At 53.7% G+C, this 14,675-nt stretch overlaps 8 protein-coding genes across 8 annotated transcripts; 3 read left to right on the top strand and 5 right to left on the bottom strand.

The window, feature by feature from the left end:
- Window positions 1–21: 21 nt before the first annotated feature.
- Window positions 22–2,158, bottom strand: KRP23_9987 (K(+) efflux antiporter 5; the record flags this gene model as incomplete). Its single annotated transcript, XM_067895610.1, has 2 exons — window positions 22–948; window positions 1,028–2,158. The coding sequence occupies 2 exons, from the start codon at window positions 2,156–2,158 to the stop codon at window positions 22–24; spliced, it is 2,058 nt and encodes a 685-aa protein (XP_067741810.1).
- Window positions 2,159–2,723: 565 nt separating this feature from the next.
- Window positions 2,724–3,683, top strand: KRP23_9986 (uncharacterized protein; the record flags this gene model as incomplete). The annotated part of the gene is made up of 1 exon (XM_067895609.1): window positions 2,724–3,683. The coding sequence occupies one exon, from the start codon at window positions 2,724–2,726 to the stop codon at window positions 3,681–3,683; it is 960 nt and encodes a 319-aa protein (XP_067741809.1).
- A 1,807-nt stretch (window positions 3,684–5,490) lies between these two features.
- Window positions 5,491–7,274, bottom strand: KRP23_9985 (uncharacterized protein; the record flags this gene model as incomplete). Its single annotated transcript, XM_067895608.1, has 3 exons — window positions 5,491–5,546; window positions 5,614–5,895; window positions 5,966–7,274. The coding sequence occupies 3 exons, from the start codon at window positions 7,272–7,274 to the stop codon at window positions 5,491–5,493; spliced, it is 1,647 nt and encodes a 548-aa protein (XP_067741808.1).
- Window positions 7,275–7,601: 327 nt separating this feature from the next.
- KRP23_9984 (uncharacterized protein) lies at window positions 7,602–8,060 on the bottom strand (the record flags this gene model as incomplete). The annotated part of the gene is made up of 1 exon (XM_067895606.1): window positions 7,602–8,060. One exon carries the CDS (start codon window positions 8,058–8,060, stop codon window positions 7,602–7,604), a length of 459 nt encoding a protein of 152 aa, XP_067741807.1.
- Window positions 8,061–9,593: 1,533 nt separating this feature from the next.
- Window positions 9,594–10,043, top strand: KRP23_9983 (uncharacterized protein; the record flags this gene model as incomplete). The annotated part of the gene is made up of 1 exon (XM_067895605.1): window positions 9,594–10,043. One exon carries the CDS (start codon window positions 9,594–9,596, stop codon window positions 10,041–10,043), a length of 450 nt encoding a protein of 149 aa, XP_067741806.1.
- Window positions 10,044–10,973: 930 nt separating this feature from the next.
- On the bottom strand, window positions 10,974–12,381 carry KRP23_9982 (Pre-mRNA-splicing factor cwc2; the record flags this gene model as incomplete). Its single annotated transcript, XM_067895604.1, has 2 exons — window positions 10,974–11,992; window positions 12,069–12,381. 2 exons carry the CDS (start codon window positions 12,379–12,381, stop codon window positions 10,974–10,976), a joined length of 1,332 nt encoding a protein of 443 aa, XP_067741805.1.
- A 435-nt stretch (window positions 12,382–12,816) lies between these two features.
- KRP23_9981 (GTP-binding protein SAR1B) lies at window positions 12,817–13,604 on the bottom strand (the record flags this gene model as incomplete). The annotated part of the gene is made up of 3 exons (XM_067895603.1): window positions 12,817–13,229; window positions 13,288–13,407; window positions 13,562–13,604. 3 exons carry the CDS (start codon window positions 13,602–13,604, stop codon window positions 12,817–12,819), a joined length of 576 nt encoding a protein of 191 aa, XP_067741804.1.
- A 253-nt stretch (window positions 13,605–13,857) lies between these two features.
- On the top strand, window positions 13,858–14,658 carry KRP23_9980 (Vacuolar-sorting protein SNF8; the record flags this gene model as incomplete). The annotated part of the gene is made up of 2 exons (XM_067895602.1): window positions 13,858–14,361; window positions 14,422–14,658. The coding sequence occupies 2 exons, from the start codon at window positions 13,858–13,860 to the stop codon at window positions 14,656–14,658; spliced, it is 741 nt and encodes a 246-aa protein (XP_067741803.1).
- Between the last annotated feature and the right edge of the window lie 17 nt (window positions 14,659–14,675).

Here is a 14,675-nt window from a genome sequence, read left to right as displayed (position 1 = left end):
TTGTGTGCTCGATGCAGTGCGTCAATCACCAAAATTCTTCGAGGATTGACGCCGCAACCTGGAAGGTGGGGAGTATACATCCTCCTCTCCTGCCGAATCCACATAGGCGCTACTGGAACCTGCACGCTGTCGATTATCGATCTGAAGGTCGTGCAGGTCACTTGAATTCCGGTGTCGTTCCATCGGCTTACCCCGCATTGTTGAAGGCAAGCGGTAAATTGACTTTCGGCGCGCGAGAACAATCCTTCTGTTGAAGATGGACGAGCAAGCGAGGAACACGGAAATAGAAGCAACAAACAGCAAATACGTCCGGCGCGAAACCAGCTTCGATGCGTGAGCCTTGATCATGAAAATGAGTGCAAGCTCGCCAATCTGACAAAGGCCAACAGCGGCCATAAATGCCTTGCGGGGACTGATACGGAAGAAAGTCATCACGCCTGTCATGGACACTGTCTTGATACCCACGATCAGCAGTACCATGGACAAAATTTCACCAGCGTTCCTGATTAGAAACATGGGGTTCAAAATCATGCCAACACAAGCGAAGAACATGCTGCCGAACAGATTTTCCATCACACGGATCGACATGAAGGCTCCCTTGGCGTTGCCTGAGACGTGCACAAAGGCCAACCCAGCCAAGAATGCTCCACACTCAAGCGAAAGACCGATCGTCTCTGAGAACAGGGCCATGAACAGGCACACAGACACCACTCCTAGCAGCACCAGCGGGGCGTTGTGAACCTCTTCCATGGCTGTCAAGAAACGGAGTAGTTTTGGCACTACGTATTGGTGCAGACATACAGTCATACCCACCACCACAGCGTAGGCTATGACAGTGCGTACCATTGCCACTCCAATCCAGCCAACTGAACGCACGGAGAACCACTCCGGCGTACCAAGCGCAAAGCTCATCAGCACATCCTGGATCGCAATAATCGAGGTCACCGTCTAGAGAAGTAACCAGACAACCACACACACCATGAGAGTGAGAACAAAACATAACCTGTATCATGCGTAGTGCACTTACCCGGCCAAAAGAAGAGTCCTGAATCCTGTTTTCCCGAATATGTTCGTACAGCGGAGCAGTGGTTGAAAAGCACACGCCCACGCCAATGCTCAGTCCCTCCATGAAAGACGTCGTCCATCCGATATAAACCGCCACACCGGCAACCAGCAGCACCGTCGACAAGATATACGCCACTCCTCCAACAAAGTACTTCTTGAAGATATCTTCTGGCTGCTGTGGAGAGTACGCCGCTCCATGTCCAAACAGTAGAAAGATCGACCCAAACAGTGATATGGTTTCCACTTCCTTGTACAGCCTCACGACCCCCAAACATGACGGTCCTACCAACGCACCACCAAGCAAGTATCCTGCATGCGGCGGGATATTAAAGTACGTAGCGATAATGCCTCCAATCGCCGACACACCTAATAAGACCGCCACTTGGGCCAACAAATCCATATCGTAATGTAGCACTGCAGGGTCCGCCTTCTTCTCCACCGCTTCCAGCTTCTTCAACTGCTCAGCATTTAGCCCCGTCGTGTTCTTCAAGTGGCCCGTTTCATAGTCCATTTGCTTGATTCCATCTTTCTCGAGCTTCTGCTCCCTCTCCTCGTCTTCCTGGTGGGCCAGCACCTCCTTGAGCTTCTTGGACTGCAGCTCCTCCTCCTGCTCCACGTGCTCTAGCTCTAACAGCGTGCCATTGAGTCCCTGGGCGAGTCTCTTGAGGTTGTTCTGCACGGCCAGCAGCTCGTCTTTCAGCTGCTGCCTCTCGCGTGTCTGGGCCTGCGTGTACTTGGCAAAATGGTCCCCGAGCTCCATTTCCTGCAGACTTTTGCCCACCGAGAGCTCCAGCTGCTGTACAATGTGCAAATGGTCCTCCACTTGGTCAATGGACACGTCAGCGGCCGTAACTACTGCGGCCACAGCCTCTTGGGAGCCTTGCAGACTGGAATCCAGGCTCGAGAGGCGCGTGGGTACAGCGGAAGACCCAGGTTTCGTCTCGATAGTCACCGGGTCCGACGTGGGGGTCCTCTCGGGGGATGCTGAGGGCGCTAGAGACGCGGCGAGGACGGGGATTTCAGGCTCCGACACCACATCGATCTGCGCTACGACACGAACGTATGGGGGCGAGAGGAGGTGCGCTACAAGCATCAGGAGAGACGCCCAAGCGACGCCATGAGGAAGTCGAGGCATGGTGTCAACCGCCACGTTTTTTCGACAGTAGAACTTTAGGTAAAATGGCCCAATATTATTGGGAAGTTTTAGTCCGATATATATTTTGATCCATTTACTTTCTTCAAGTCAACGGCAGTTACACAGTGTAGCCATGATGCCACGATAACGGTTGAACAGCAGCGGCGATCACTTCAGTTTGATATAGGCAGCAATTCTGGTAGTCCATTACAAGGAAGCTGGACTATTGGTGCGGTAGCTTGCATGGGACCATTGGATTGAGATTGGAGAGTGTCGAGATGCCATCTGACCGTGGATGTCCAGATGCGAAGCATGCTGTGGGGCTTGCAGCCTCCTGCCACAACGCGCTGCCAGCATATGCCGAAGCGCTGCGGCCATTCAGTTCTCGATTACGCTGCTGTTCGGCCACCACAGCTGACGGGCTCCGATAAAGTGCAGCGGATGCAGGATTCACTCGCACCGGCTATGCTGTTTGTCGACGAGAGCCACGACGCCATTCTCGCTCTTGACTCGTGGCGCAGCAATGACACCTTCCTCGCCGTTCGCCACTTGGCAAGGTGCTCTACTGCACGCTCAAGAAGCTTGGACTGACGCTTGGCAGATCGAGGTCCTCCCGTATGTGTCTTCCAACGCCTTTGCGGTGGCGCTGCAGCTGCTGCTCGTGATGGTCGCCCTCACGTGGCTGGCCAGTGTCGTGACGCGCAATTATTCGTTCACAGATCGTTTGTGGTCCATTACGCCCGGCGTGTTTGCTTGGCACTTCACCTATCACGCGTTCGTAGCGGACGGCGGAGTTTGGGACCAGAGACTTTTGCTCATGGCGGTGCTGACGACGCTCTGGGGATGTCGACTCACCTTCAACTTCTGGCGCAAAGGAGGCTACAAGCTCAGCGAAGAGGACTATCGCTGGGCGGTGGTGCGGCAATACATGCACTGGACGCTGTTCGAGGTGTTAAATCTCGTTTTTATTGCGGGGTACCAGCACTTACTCCTCCTGCTGCTGGCGGTGCCTTCCTACGTAGTGTATTTCCACCGTGGCGAAGAGCTGAACGTGGTGGATGGAATCGCGACGACGTTGTTCTTGCTGCTGTTGGTGCTTGAGAGCGTGGCGGACCAGCAGCAGTGGGTCTTTTACAAGAAGAAATATGAGCTCATTGCGCAGAAGAAGCCGCTCACGGGCGACTACAAGGCTGGTTTCAATCGCAGTGGACTATTCCGCTACAGCCGCCACCCCAATTTTTTCGGCGAGATGTCACTGTGGTGGGCGTTCTACCTGTTCAGTGCTGCAGTGTCGGAGCCGATGTTTAACCCGTCGAGTTTGGGAACGCTCTTGCTAACACTGCTGTTTCAGGGATCGGCGCCTTTCACAGAGTACATCACGGCGTCCAAGTACCCCCTCTACAAAGAGTACCAGCGCCGAGTGTCCATGCTCATTCCGTGGCTCCCGTCGACTTCAACTGAGTCTCACGCCCACAGCGAGTAGCCATCGAGTACGAGGGAAAAGAGCAAGCAAGATGATAGCAGCATTTTCAATAGAGTGTGCTAACTGACTGTGGATTGCCAACGCTTTGCGGGGAGGGTGAGGAACAGATCTGCCAGTTTGGAATTCGTTTCGAAAGAATATGATTCTCCTCTTTGTCTTGGTGGGCGTGAGCGGCTCGATCTATTGTGTTGCCATTAATGAGGATGCATCTGTGGGCGAGTTGAAGAAGGCAACTCACTAGAAGGTTCCTGACAGAATGGGCTCGATGCTCGCTGATGACTTGGATTTGTTTATTGGTAAGCGTGGAAACCAGTGGCTGTCGGCTTATGATCCGTGGGCTGTACGCTTGCAAGGTGGAATGATCCCGAAGGGAGTGGAAGAACTGATGAAAGACACAATGGACCCAAGCGAAAGGGTTGGAGACATCTTCTCTGATCGTGGTCTAAACGTAGACCGTGCTTGTTTTGGTGAGAGCTCCGGGTCAACCAGATTTACGCCGCCGTCGCCGATATTTCAAGATACGCACATTGTTAGTCTTGATACTAGACATACTAAAGATTTCCAGCATTACGAGTAGGTGGCAGAGCGTCTGAAAGACAGCACTATAGTGCAAGATGTTGTGTAAAATCTCAAGACTACCCGTTTGTTGTCCTCAAGAATTCGTTCGGAACGGGCAAGACACAGCTGATGTTCAATCTGCAAGCCACAGACGAGTTCGACGTGGTTTACCTCATTTGCAGACCCATAATGTTCTCCGTGCAAGGTGACTTCGTCTCATATGAGCTACGGTCTCAGGTTTTCCGACGCTGTGTAAAACTGGATTCTTGTTTGATGGAACTCCCAGCGACGTCGACGAAAACACAAGCTTACAACTGTATGCTTTCATTGCTGCTGTACTTAACGGGGACGATTCCTTTAGCGGTCGGGCAAGCCGTTCAGACGTCGAACAAATACTTCAGCAGCGACGAAGTGAAGGCTCTAAACCCTTGGTCATTTTCCTGGATGACTTCCCCAGTTGGGAGCGGCTATTATGTGGCATCGTAGACCTGACGAACGTGAAGACTACCAAAGGTAGCTACGGATGATGATCAATGTCATTCTACGGCACACCTGTCGGCCACTGTTTGTGAAGCTGTTGCTGGCCATCACTTCAAAAGCGAGAATCAGGGCACTCTGCTCCAATTCTTGGATGAAATGATCTCTTCACTGGCTGAACAGATTCGCTCCATCACGAAGGAACTCAGTCCCTTTGAAATGGGGACGCTAGCGTTTCTTCTCGGCCCCGGTCTCAAATTAGTTGGATTTTTGGGGTACATGATTACCTCGCACTTGAGGAGAAAAGGTCATGTGAATTGGAGCTGTACGACGAGAAATTATGGTGTGACGATTTGCATGGGAGAGTCAAGCCATTTCCCCTACACCAGACGAAGACATGCTGGTGTACTTGACTTTTCTGGGCGGAAACGATTTCTGAAGCCGCTGTACATTATGATATTCCACGATCTAAACCTGCAGCCTCCGGTAAAATTTGGCTGCCATGATGAGGAAAAGCTGAGGGTGCTTATGAACGCTGCCGTTGTGGTAGCAAGTCGCCAAAATGGCTTCCAAGGTGCGCCACTACCGACGTTCTTAGGTTCACTGTTATATGAATTGGGTGTGCCGTGGCTCTTTCGCTAGCTCTTGTGAAGTCTGGATTTATTGCTGTTTGTTTGGTGGCAATACTGTGTGGTAAACTCCAACAATCTGTGTAAGTTGTAGTACTTCGAAGACCACGGCCACCTAATTGAGGAAATACCCTCGAGCTGAATCACTCGGTGGTCGAGTTACGCTGAAGCCACGCAAACTCGAACGTGTAGTCCGTGCCTACCGAAGTATCACACCGAAGTTAGATCGACCCACAACAACTGTCGTGGATGGCATGGTATCGTACCATAGTGATCGAGGGAGATCTGCGTCGTGTAGAAGACCCACAGGATGATCGCTGTTTGCACGTCAATCATTTGCTGATCGAGCACGAATGCGAGCTGGTGCAGCGTCGAGAAATTGAGCCGGCGCTTGAGCGTCTGACTGAGCACGACGAAGGAGGTGAATTCAACGAGGCTGTACAATAGAACGTTCAGCACCGTGTTCGTCAAGTGCGCCGAACTCATGCTAGCTAACTGCGTGTAGTAGTTGCGGTTGGGCATGTGGAAAATGATAGCCAAATACAACGCTGGACGAAGCATCAAGACACAGTAAGTGAGGACAAAACATGAAATCGCCATACACACAACAGCACGTACAGTATACGATGGGCGTGATAACCTCCATAAGCGCTGTGAGGATAGAAAACTCGGACGCGAACATGAGTTTCCGCACTAGCCTGGCGTACTTGCGTTCAAGCTGCTCGAGTTTAGGCCGCGTTTCCCCCACTGTGTTTGGCGCAACAATGTTGTGAGATTGAGCTGCAAAGTTGTCGTTGATGGTCGCTGGGGCGATTTTGTTTTCTTGGCGTGGTTTAAGGGCGTTCGGTATATCACTAAGCATCGGGCCTGCATCACCTGTCTTGGTCGTGTCAAAGCTGTACCTCTGGAAGATATCCACAGCTAGTGGCAGCATGCTAGCAGTGAGAAGAACGCTTTCGCGGACTGGCAGCTGAGAAGCATTTTTATCACTCTTCCTCAGACGAATAATTTTCTCCGTCGTCGCTGCAATCCTTTTGCGAATGACATCAATGTCTCGGGTCATCAGCACCACCTGCACCACGTTGGCCAGCATGAGCCCCGCCGTCGTCGTGAGCGACGGCTGGTATTGCATGCAAAAGTTGATGAACAGAGCGTTGACCAGGTCGGCGTTGAAGACGACCACGACGGTGATCCGCTCGCCGCTCGCCGAACGGCACAAGTAGTAAAACAGCACCCGGTACAAGAGCCTAAGTAGTGGGAGCATGAAGGTGAACGCAGTACGCTCGATGCCGGGGTCCATCTTGATGAACACGAAGTAAAAGAGCGGATAACCGATGATGACAAGCCCATGGCAGACGCAGATCAAAATGGCATCCGCGATCTTCCACAGCAGACCCCAATTGCGACGGACGTGCGGGTACCAAACAATGGCCAGGCTGATGAACATGAGCGACACGTACGGCACCGCCATCATGTGGATGGTGTACGGCACGGGGAATCCGATCCACCAGGCGTACAACAGCTCGACTCCCGTGGACAGGGCTGCAACAACCACCGTGCTGACAACGAGCTGCGTCTTGGAGAGTGAAAGTAGCGGCATGCGTTCGCTGATCATATGCGTCTGCAGCAGGCACCACATCGCGTAGGAGAGGAAGAATCGTCCGAAGAAAGTTTTGTTTCGAGCCATGCCTTGAGAAGCCGGGTTCAAGTCGACTGCCTCGGGTAGACAAATGTAGAGGAGGCATGGCAGCGGTGTGAGCACGATGACGGCGACGATGCGCCACCAGGGCGTAGATTTGGTGTACTCGTGCAGAGCGAGCACTCGTGCGGGGGAGTACTCGCCTTTGAGCTCGACTTGGATGATATCCCAGGCGTGGACGAAGGAAGACAGCACCCGCCCAACTCCACCGTCTCGACCGGTAGCCATGGAATGCCGATCAATAGGATAGAACACGAAATCTCTCTGACGTGAAGGAGCTCGGTCTATGATTGCACCTACAGTAGTCCATGTCTCGAAAGGGCAGTATATTCTAGGCGGTCAAGTGATAGATAAGCTATTTATCGAAGTCCCGAAGGCATCGACAAGGCCACTGCCTATATTCGTCTTGAAGACCATTTTTGTCTTATTCTACGAAGTGGAATGAAAAATGTCGAGCAACTCGACAAGGTTAACTTTGTTTTCATACTCACTAATGAGTGTTTTATAGTCCTGACTTGTTGTGAACTGGTACAATTATGTGTTGCCTTGGCTTCTTCACTCCACGGCCGGTTGTCGGAGTCGCCGAGTCGAAGAGCTTCCGCCGAACAACTTCTTCCACCACCTCTGAATCTTCTGCAAGAGTCCGTTGTTGTTGTAGATCGTGACTGTGACCGTCTTGCCTCCTGAGGTACTCGTGGATACTACCGTGCCTCCAGCCCCCGTTCGCGCTCCTTCTCCCCCTGCAATGGCGGCCGCGCTGGCACGCTCTTCAGCAACAGTCGAAGTGCGGTTGAGCAACTGGATGGCCAAAAACTGTCGGAGGCTCGCAATCGTGGCCGTTGCGTTCTTCGAGGTGATCTCGATCCTGCTCGTAGTAGCGTTCACCTTGGTGGTCTTCAATGTACTGGAACCCGTCGACGCGATTTCGTTCGTGGTGGCGGTAGTGGCAGCGAAGTTTCCCACGATTGAAAGCAGAACCACCAAGGTTGTCAATACGACTTGAGCCAGACGCATCTTTCTCGAGCACAGGGTAGAGGGATCTTGAGTTGTGTTGATGGCTGAGCGCAAAAAGCGGAATGACATGATCGAGGAAGGTTTCGCCAGTGGTTTGATATCCGGACTTTGAAATGCTGGATAGGCAGGATCCACACGCCATTTAAAGTGGATCAGCGGCTGATTCAGCCAGCAGGTGCGATCTGTTCCGCTATCCCTACTGGGGATTCGAGACCATTCTGCTGTACAGTATCGCATCTGCGGGTGTTCACAATCGTAGGATAACGAACGAGACTTTACACAGGATGTACTGGACTCCAGTCTGGAGAATCGATCAATGGATCAGCACATTCTGGCTGTTCGTGTGGAACCAACTCGATTCCGTCACTTTCGAGCACGTTGGTCATCAAGGAGTGCTACACGCAGATAACGTGGTATATATTTCGGGTATATTGACTGCTACTTCACATGTACTGTTGTTCTCGAATGTGACGGGCCTTTTACGTGTGACCAAGTCTGGCCGTCAGACGTGGTGCCACCATCGTAGACGACAATTTGTAGCCTACAACTCGTTTTTGTTAGCGACGATAGAGGATGACCGAGCGTGCTTTGTACGGTGGAAACTGGTCCTAAAGGTATGAGTCACGCACTACTGGCGAGATAATAGGCTGCCGCCACGCCCTGCACGCAGTGCGTCGACTGCAAGGGTAAAAGTACTGTACCGGTACCGGTAAGCTCTGTTTGCTTACAAAGCACGCGCGATGGTGGGAGAAGAGCTGCAGCTCCTGGGCCCCAGGCTGCGATGTATTGGCAGTGTCAATTTGGCACCCAGACTCGCGGTCCGCGAGTGGATGGATCGGAAGCACAATGCCCGGTTTGTCGGAATCTGTGCAAGATTCTTGCGATGGACAAAAGCCACCCAGCACCTTGGTTTGGCGGTAAAGCAGCGAGAGCGAGTGTCGGCGGGTTTACCATGCTGCGACCAAAATGCTGTACGATTGCACACCTATAATAGTTTTAAGCTTATGTGGTAATTTCACTTGCATGTGTACATGTAAGCCTACCGCATCAATAGAGCGATTGTCGAAATTCTCTAGCGCTTCAGCATTTCACTGTATTAAGGCCAGGTCGGATCTCTCTCTTTCGATCTCGTCCTACTGACGTCGCAACAGTCGACAACGTTTACCTTCAAAGTTGGAAACGATGGAAGTCAAAGGACCTCGAATTTGGGGATCGAGCCCAAAGTAATCTCCACGACTCGAGCACGTACAATGTAGGTACAGTATAATTTGCATGATCGTTCCCCGATAGGCAAATTAGGGTCAGAACACTATTGACGACGGGTTTTTATCCTTCAATCCCTTGGCACGCTTACGAAGATAGCGAAATGTCGGCTGACCCACCTTGACCCACTTCAAATGTTAGAAGCGGTTTTAATCCCCGCCAATCCAGCATCTCAAAGTCCTTTCCCGATCATTTCTCCACACGTCATTCCGCTTTTTGCGCTCAGCCATCAACACAACTCAAGATCCCTCTACCCTGTGCTCGAGAAAGATGCGTCTGGCTCAAGTCGTATTGACAACCTTGGTGGTTCTGCTTTCAATCGTGGGAAACTTCGCTGCCACTACCGCCACCACGAACGAAATCGCGTCGACGGGTTCCAGTACATTGAAGACCACCAAGGTGAACGCTACTACGAGCAGGATCGAGATCACCTCGAAGAACGCAACGGCCACGATTGCGAGCCTCCGACAGTTTTTGGCCATCCAGTTGCTCAACCGCACTTCGACTGCTGCCGAAGAGCGTGCCGTCAGCACATCAGGAGCTGGTGCCCGGATAGGAGCTGGAGGCACGGTAGTATCCACGAGTACCTCAGGAGGCAAGACGGTCACAGTCACGATCTACAACAACAACGGACTCTTGCAGAAGATTCAGAGGTGGTGGAAGAAGTTGTTCGGCGGAAGCTCTTCGACTCGGCGACTCCGACAACCGACCATGCCGTGAAGTAAGATGATGTAGTCAACAAACAGATATGTGCGCTAGCGTCAGCGCCATTAGACTCGGTTCTACCAGTATAGCTAAAATGAAAGCAGCAAGTAGACCTCCCGACAAGAAATGAGAATCAAATAAAGGGGAGGCTGTGAAGGACAATCCTCCTGCAAAGAGCAGTCTTCTTGCATCGCTCCAGCCACGCTCGTCGAGTCATCCGGTTGTATTTCTGCTGAATGCTGCAACGAGTTTGAACCTTCGCTCTTGGGCAAGTGCGAGTTCGTATCCCAGAGGAATCGATGGACCGCTTTGTCTTGGCGAGCGGAGTCGTCGCTAATGAAGATTTTGACCATGCTGCATCTTATCGCATTTTGAGCGGATCTAGCACGAAGACCTGTCTAGTTCCTCACTGCTAGCACAAAAGACAGAATGATACCGGATTTCAATAGGTCACACGAAAGCGGATCTTCCGAACAGTCACGCGTTGCAGACGAGCTTTTCATTGCTTCATGGTTCAGAGACCCTCCTAGATGCGACGGCAACACACTTCCAACGTCGTCCTGAAGGTGGTGATTGCTATCCAATGCACCATTTGGCAAGTGGTGGCAGCAGAGTGTTGGATCAGTTCCAACGGGAACGAGGTGTGCTCGACGGACCCCACAGGAATACGCGCAACGTGGTGGTTCTTCTTCGCGCTGCTGCTATTTGCAAGTGTTGCAACTGGTTGCTTCGACGCAGACTGGTGGCCATGCGAACCCAAAGACGGCGCAGAACAAGACACCCAGACTGCACTTCTCGAATATGGCGAAGGTTTGAGCGTATCAGTAGTCCAACCGCTGTTGGGGGACCAGAAGCAACAACCAATTCCGTCGCCTCCGAAGCCGGTGTATCGCTACCTGTAGCCAGTCAACTAACATCTATTCGGAAGTAGAAAAAGATTTTGCTCTACTCCTGTTCGTCTCCCTCTGGCTGGTCCGTCAAGGCCTCACCGTTGGGGTCGGCGTAGCTCAGCTGTGCGTACAACGCCTCTTCAGCTGCAGCTGCGTCACCTTCTCCGCTAAACTGCGTGTCCGTGTCCGGGTACGACGCGAGCGTGTCGCCCTCGATACGCTGCCGCTTGGTCGCCGGCATCTGGTAGTGCTCCGGGTAGTCGAACGCCGCGTCCTGCGACGTGCTCGCGCCCTTGGCCTGCACCATCGCCACAACCGCATCATGGTCTGCGCGCTCTCCAGCCTGTTGCGCCACTGGGTTCGGGTCGTCGAACGCCCAGCGCACATTCAGCACCTCGTCGCTCTGAACCGATTGGTTGGCCATGGCCTCCTTGGCAAACTCGGCACTCGTGCGGTGGCGGTATCTCACAAAGCAGATCGATTTGCGGTGGATCACGTTGATGTTCTCGACCTCGCCCCACTCGCCGAATTGCTTCCAGAGTGCCTCCTCCTGCGTCTTCACCTGCTCCCGACCGCTCGTGCTCTTGAGTCCTCCCACATACAACGTGCGTGAGTTCCGGGTAAAATTACCCACCCCGGCCATATCGTCTCGGTCCGTAGCGTGGCGTTCACGCCCGAAGCAGTCATGCATCATGCCCATCCTCGTCTCGTCCGCCGCCGCCGGGAGCCGGTGGTAGTAGCTGCACTCGGCCCCTCTGGCGCACATGCCGCGCGCAAAGTGCATGCAAAAGTACCGGTTGGCCTTGCTCACCACGTCGGCCTTGGTCTTGCCGGCATCCAGCTCCAGGTCGCAGCGCGTAGCTGCCGGCTCCTTGCCGCGTGCGTCATCCCAGTGGTCTCCGACGTACTTGTCATACCAGATATTGTATTCGTAGGCACCTTCAAGCTGGGAATTGGCCGTAGGCATCACGTCCAGCTGCTTCCTGGCGGGTCGCGACAGGAACTTCTTGTTCAGCCTCTCGTACCGGTCTCCTTCATCCACACCAGCCTTGCCACGCCCGAACCACCCCGTAGCTGCCCAAATAAGAAGAAAAAATAGCCCTTTAGTAAAAAGAAGATCCCCAAAAATATAATGACCCGAAAACGTTACCATGCGGCGCGGAGCCCATTTCGGCCGGGCGCTCCCACTGCGTCTGATTGGTCTGCGTGTTGTAGTAGTAGATCTGGTGGGACGCTGGATCCAGCGCCTCCCGCCACGTGTGGCGGTCGCCCTGGCTGTCCACCACGAGCGCGTCGGGACGCGCCACTTTGGGCGCGCGGCAGCGGAAACAGCGCTTGCGGCGCGCGAAGTTATCATGCGCGCAGTCGGGGCACACCCAGTTGCGCTCGTACACGGCGTAGGCGGCCCCCACGTCGCCCAGCGTCCCCACGGCCGTGACCTCGCGCGGAAGCGTGGAACTCATGGTCAGCAAATTTTGATCTCATTTTATGGATGCTAAAAATGGTTGGGCACAAAAAATAGAGATTGGGGGACAATAAATGAGATTTTGGTCCTTGAAGTGGAACATGGCTACATGTTACCTTTTGTCTGCTCCGGCTTATCTGAGCCATGACTGACTGCTCACATGCGCCATGCCAGTCACGAGGCGTGTTGTCGCCACGTGAGGCGGATCAGGTATAGATGGCTTCACTACGTGTACTGCCTACTTCGTGGAGGTCCCGTGCTACTGTTAGTGTTTGGCGAAGAAGACCGATCGAGTCAGCAACGATAAGGGATTCTGTGGGGCGTGTATTCCTTCCTGATCTGCTTCTCCTCCTCTCTGCTAATACGCCGTCACGCTCTTCGCGCGATGTGTGCTTTGTCGGGCGCGAAAGAAAGCTGCTGACTGGCCGATCGTCTACAAGAACTGCGCCATCCAGCGGAAGCCGTCGGCGTAGCCCATCCGGCGCACCACGGAACACATGTACAGTTCGATAGGGCGGATGCCGGCGTCCTTGGAGCCGCTGGCCTCCTTGCCGTACGTCTCGTACAGGCCCAGCGCGCTGCGCAGCTCGTCCTCGGACGCGGCGCGCGGCACGTCGATCTTGTTGCCCAGAACGAGGAACGGCACGTTGGCCAGCTCGTCGTAGCCCAGCAGCGTGTCCAGCTCGCGCTTCGACTCAGGGAACCGCTCGCGGTCCAGCGCATCCACGACGAATACCACGCCGTCCACCGTGGCAAAGTAATCTCGCCACAGTCGGCGCGCCGTCTCGTGGCCACCCAGGTCGAACGTACGCAGCCGCAACTTGCCAATGATCAGCTCCTCCGAGTCTGCAGTAATAATACAGTTAGTTCTCCAGATTTAACAGTTATAAAACAATGGACGTACTGGGGTGGAGCGTGGGCTCGTGGACGGCGACGCGGTCGTCCTTGAGCATGTGCAGGAGCGTGGTCTTGCCGGCGTTGTCCAGACCTAGGAACAAGATCTTGGCATTCTTGTGGTACAGACCTGCAAGATAACGGGATAATATTAGCCGAGAATTAAAAAAACGGACTTATGCCAGATTGGATTTGGAGCGCGATCCGGCGGCTCTGGTGACGGCAGAGCCCGCGACAGAAGCGTCTTCGTCTCGACTATGGAGTGGAATGCAGCGAGCACGTACCCAGGTAGCCTAGCACGTTGTAGAACCAGTCGAAGACGAACATATTAGTCTGGGGGACGTTTCGACGCTGCCTTCCTCTTGATCGCTGACCGCAAACCGCGAAATGAACAGGAAGCTTACGGAAGAAAAAACAGGGGGCCGCGACGCACCCATTGGTTGAAAAGACGGGGCCACGAAACAGGACTCCATTCGTTAAAATACGCTAGACCCAAAATTCGTATCTGCCAATCAAAACATCTTCGTTCTGCAATTGGCTAAAATACATCTCACAAAGTAGCCATCCCGTTATTGCCAGGATGCGGCGACGCGGCGTGGGCATCGGCGCCGTGCGCAAGAAGCAAGAGCAGGCCAAGCAGTTCTCGGAGGTGGGCGAGCAGCTGGTGGAGGCCAACCTGTCGCACGTGTCGTCGCAGCTGGAGCTGTTCCGGTCGAATCTACAGGCCTTCGCCGTCAAGTACAAGAGCAACATCAAGAAGGACCCAGACTTTCGGCGCAAGTTCCAGGTCATGTGCGCCAAGATCGGCGTAGACCCGCTGGCGTCCAAGAAGGGATTTTGGTCCGAGCTGCTGGATGTGGGCGATTTCTATTACGAACTGGCGGTGCAGATCATCGAGGTGGGCATCGTCACGCGGCCCAAAAATGGCGGTCTGCTCGGCATGAGCGACCTGCTGCGGCTGCTGGAGAAGAAGAGGGGGCCCGCCATGCAGGCGATCACGGACGACGACGTAAAGCGCGCAGTGAAGAAGCTGAGCGTGCTGGGGGAAGGTTTCCAGCTAATTGACATGGAGGAGAGGACGATGGTGAGAGGTAGCTGGGGTTGGTGGGGATGTCTGAAAATTCCTGACCTTTTTGTGCTGCAGATTGTGACGGTGCCTGTGGTGCTGAGTCAGGACCACTCGACCATCCTGGCGCTCGCGCAGACGACGGGCGGCATGGTGAACGTCAGCATCTTGTCGCGCGAGCTGCAGTGGGACAAGAAGCGCAGCATGCTGGCGCTAAACGTGCTGCTGCGCGAGGGTATGACGTGGCTGGACGAGCAGACCAGCGAGCCGTCCTACTTCTTCCCGAGTATTACACTCTCGGGCACATACACTTGAGTCGGGGATACTGTGCA

Source organism: Phytophthora ramorum, assembly GCF_020800215.1.
Source record: "Phytophthora ramorum isolate Pr-102 chromosome Unknown Phyram_PR-102_s0009, whole genome shotgun sequence".
NCBI lineage: Eukaryota > Oomycota > Peronosporomycetes > Peronosporales > Peronosporaceae > Phytophthora > Phytophthora ramorum.
Note: the sequence above shows the minus strand (reverse complement) of the source record. Positions and strands in the feature narration are given on the sequence as shown.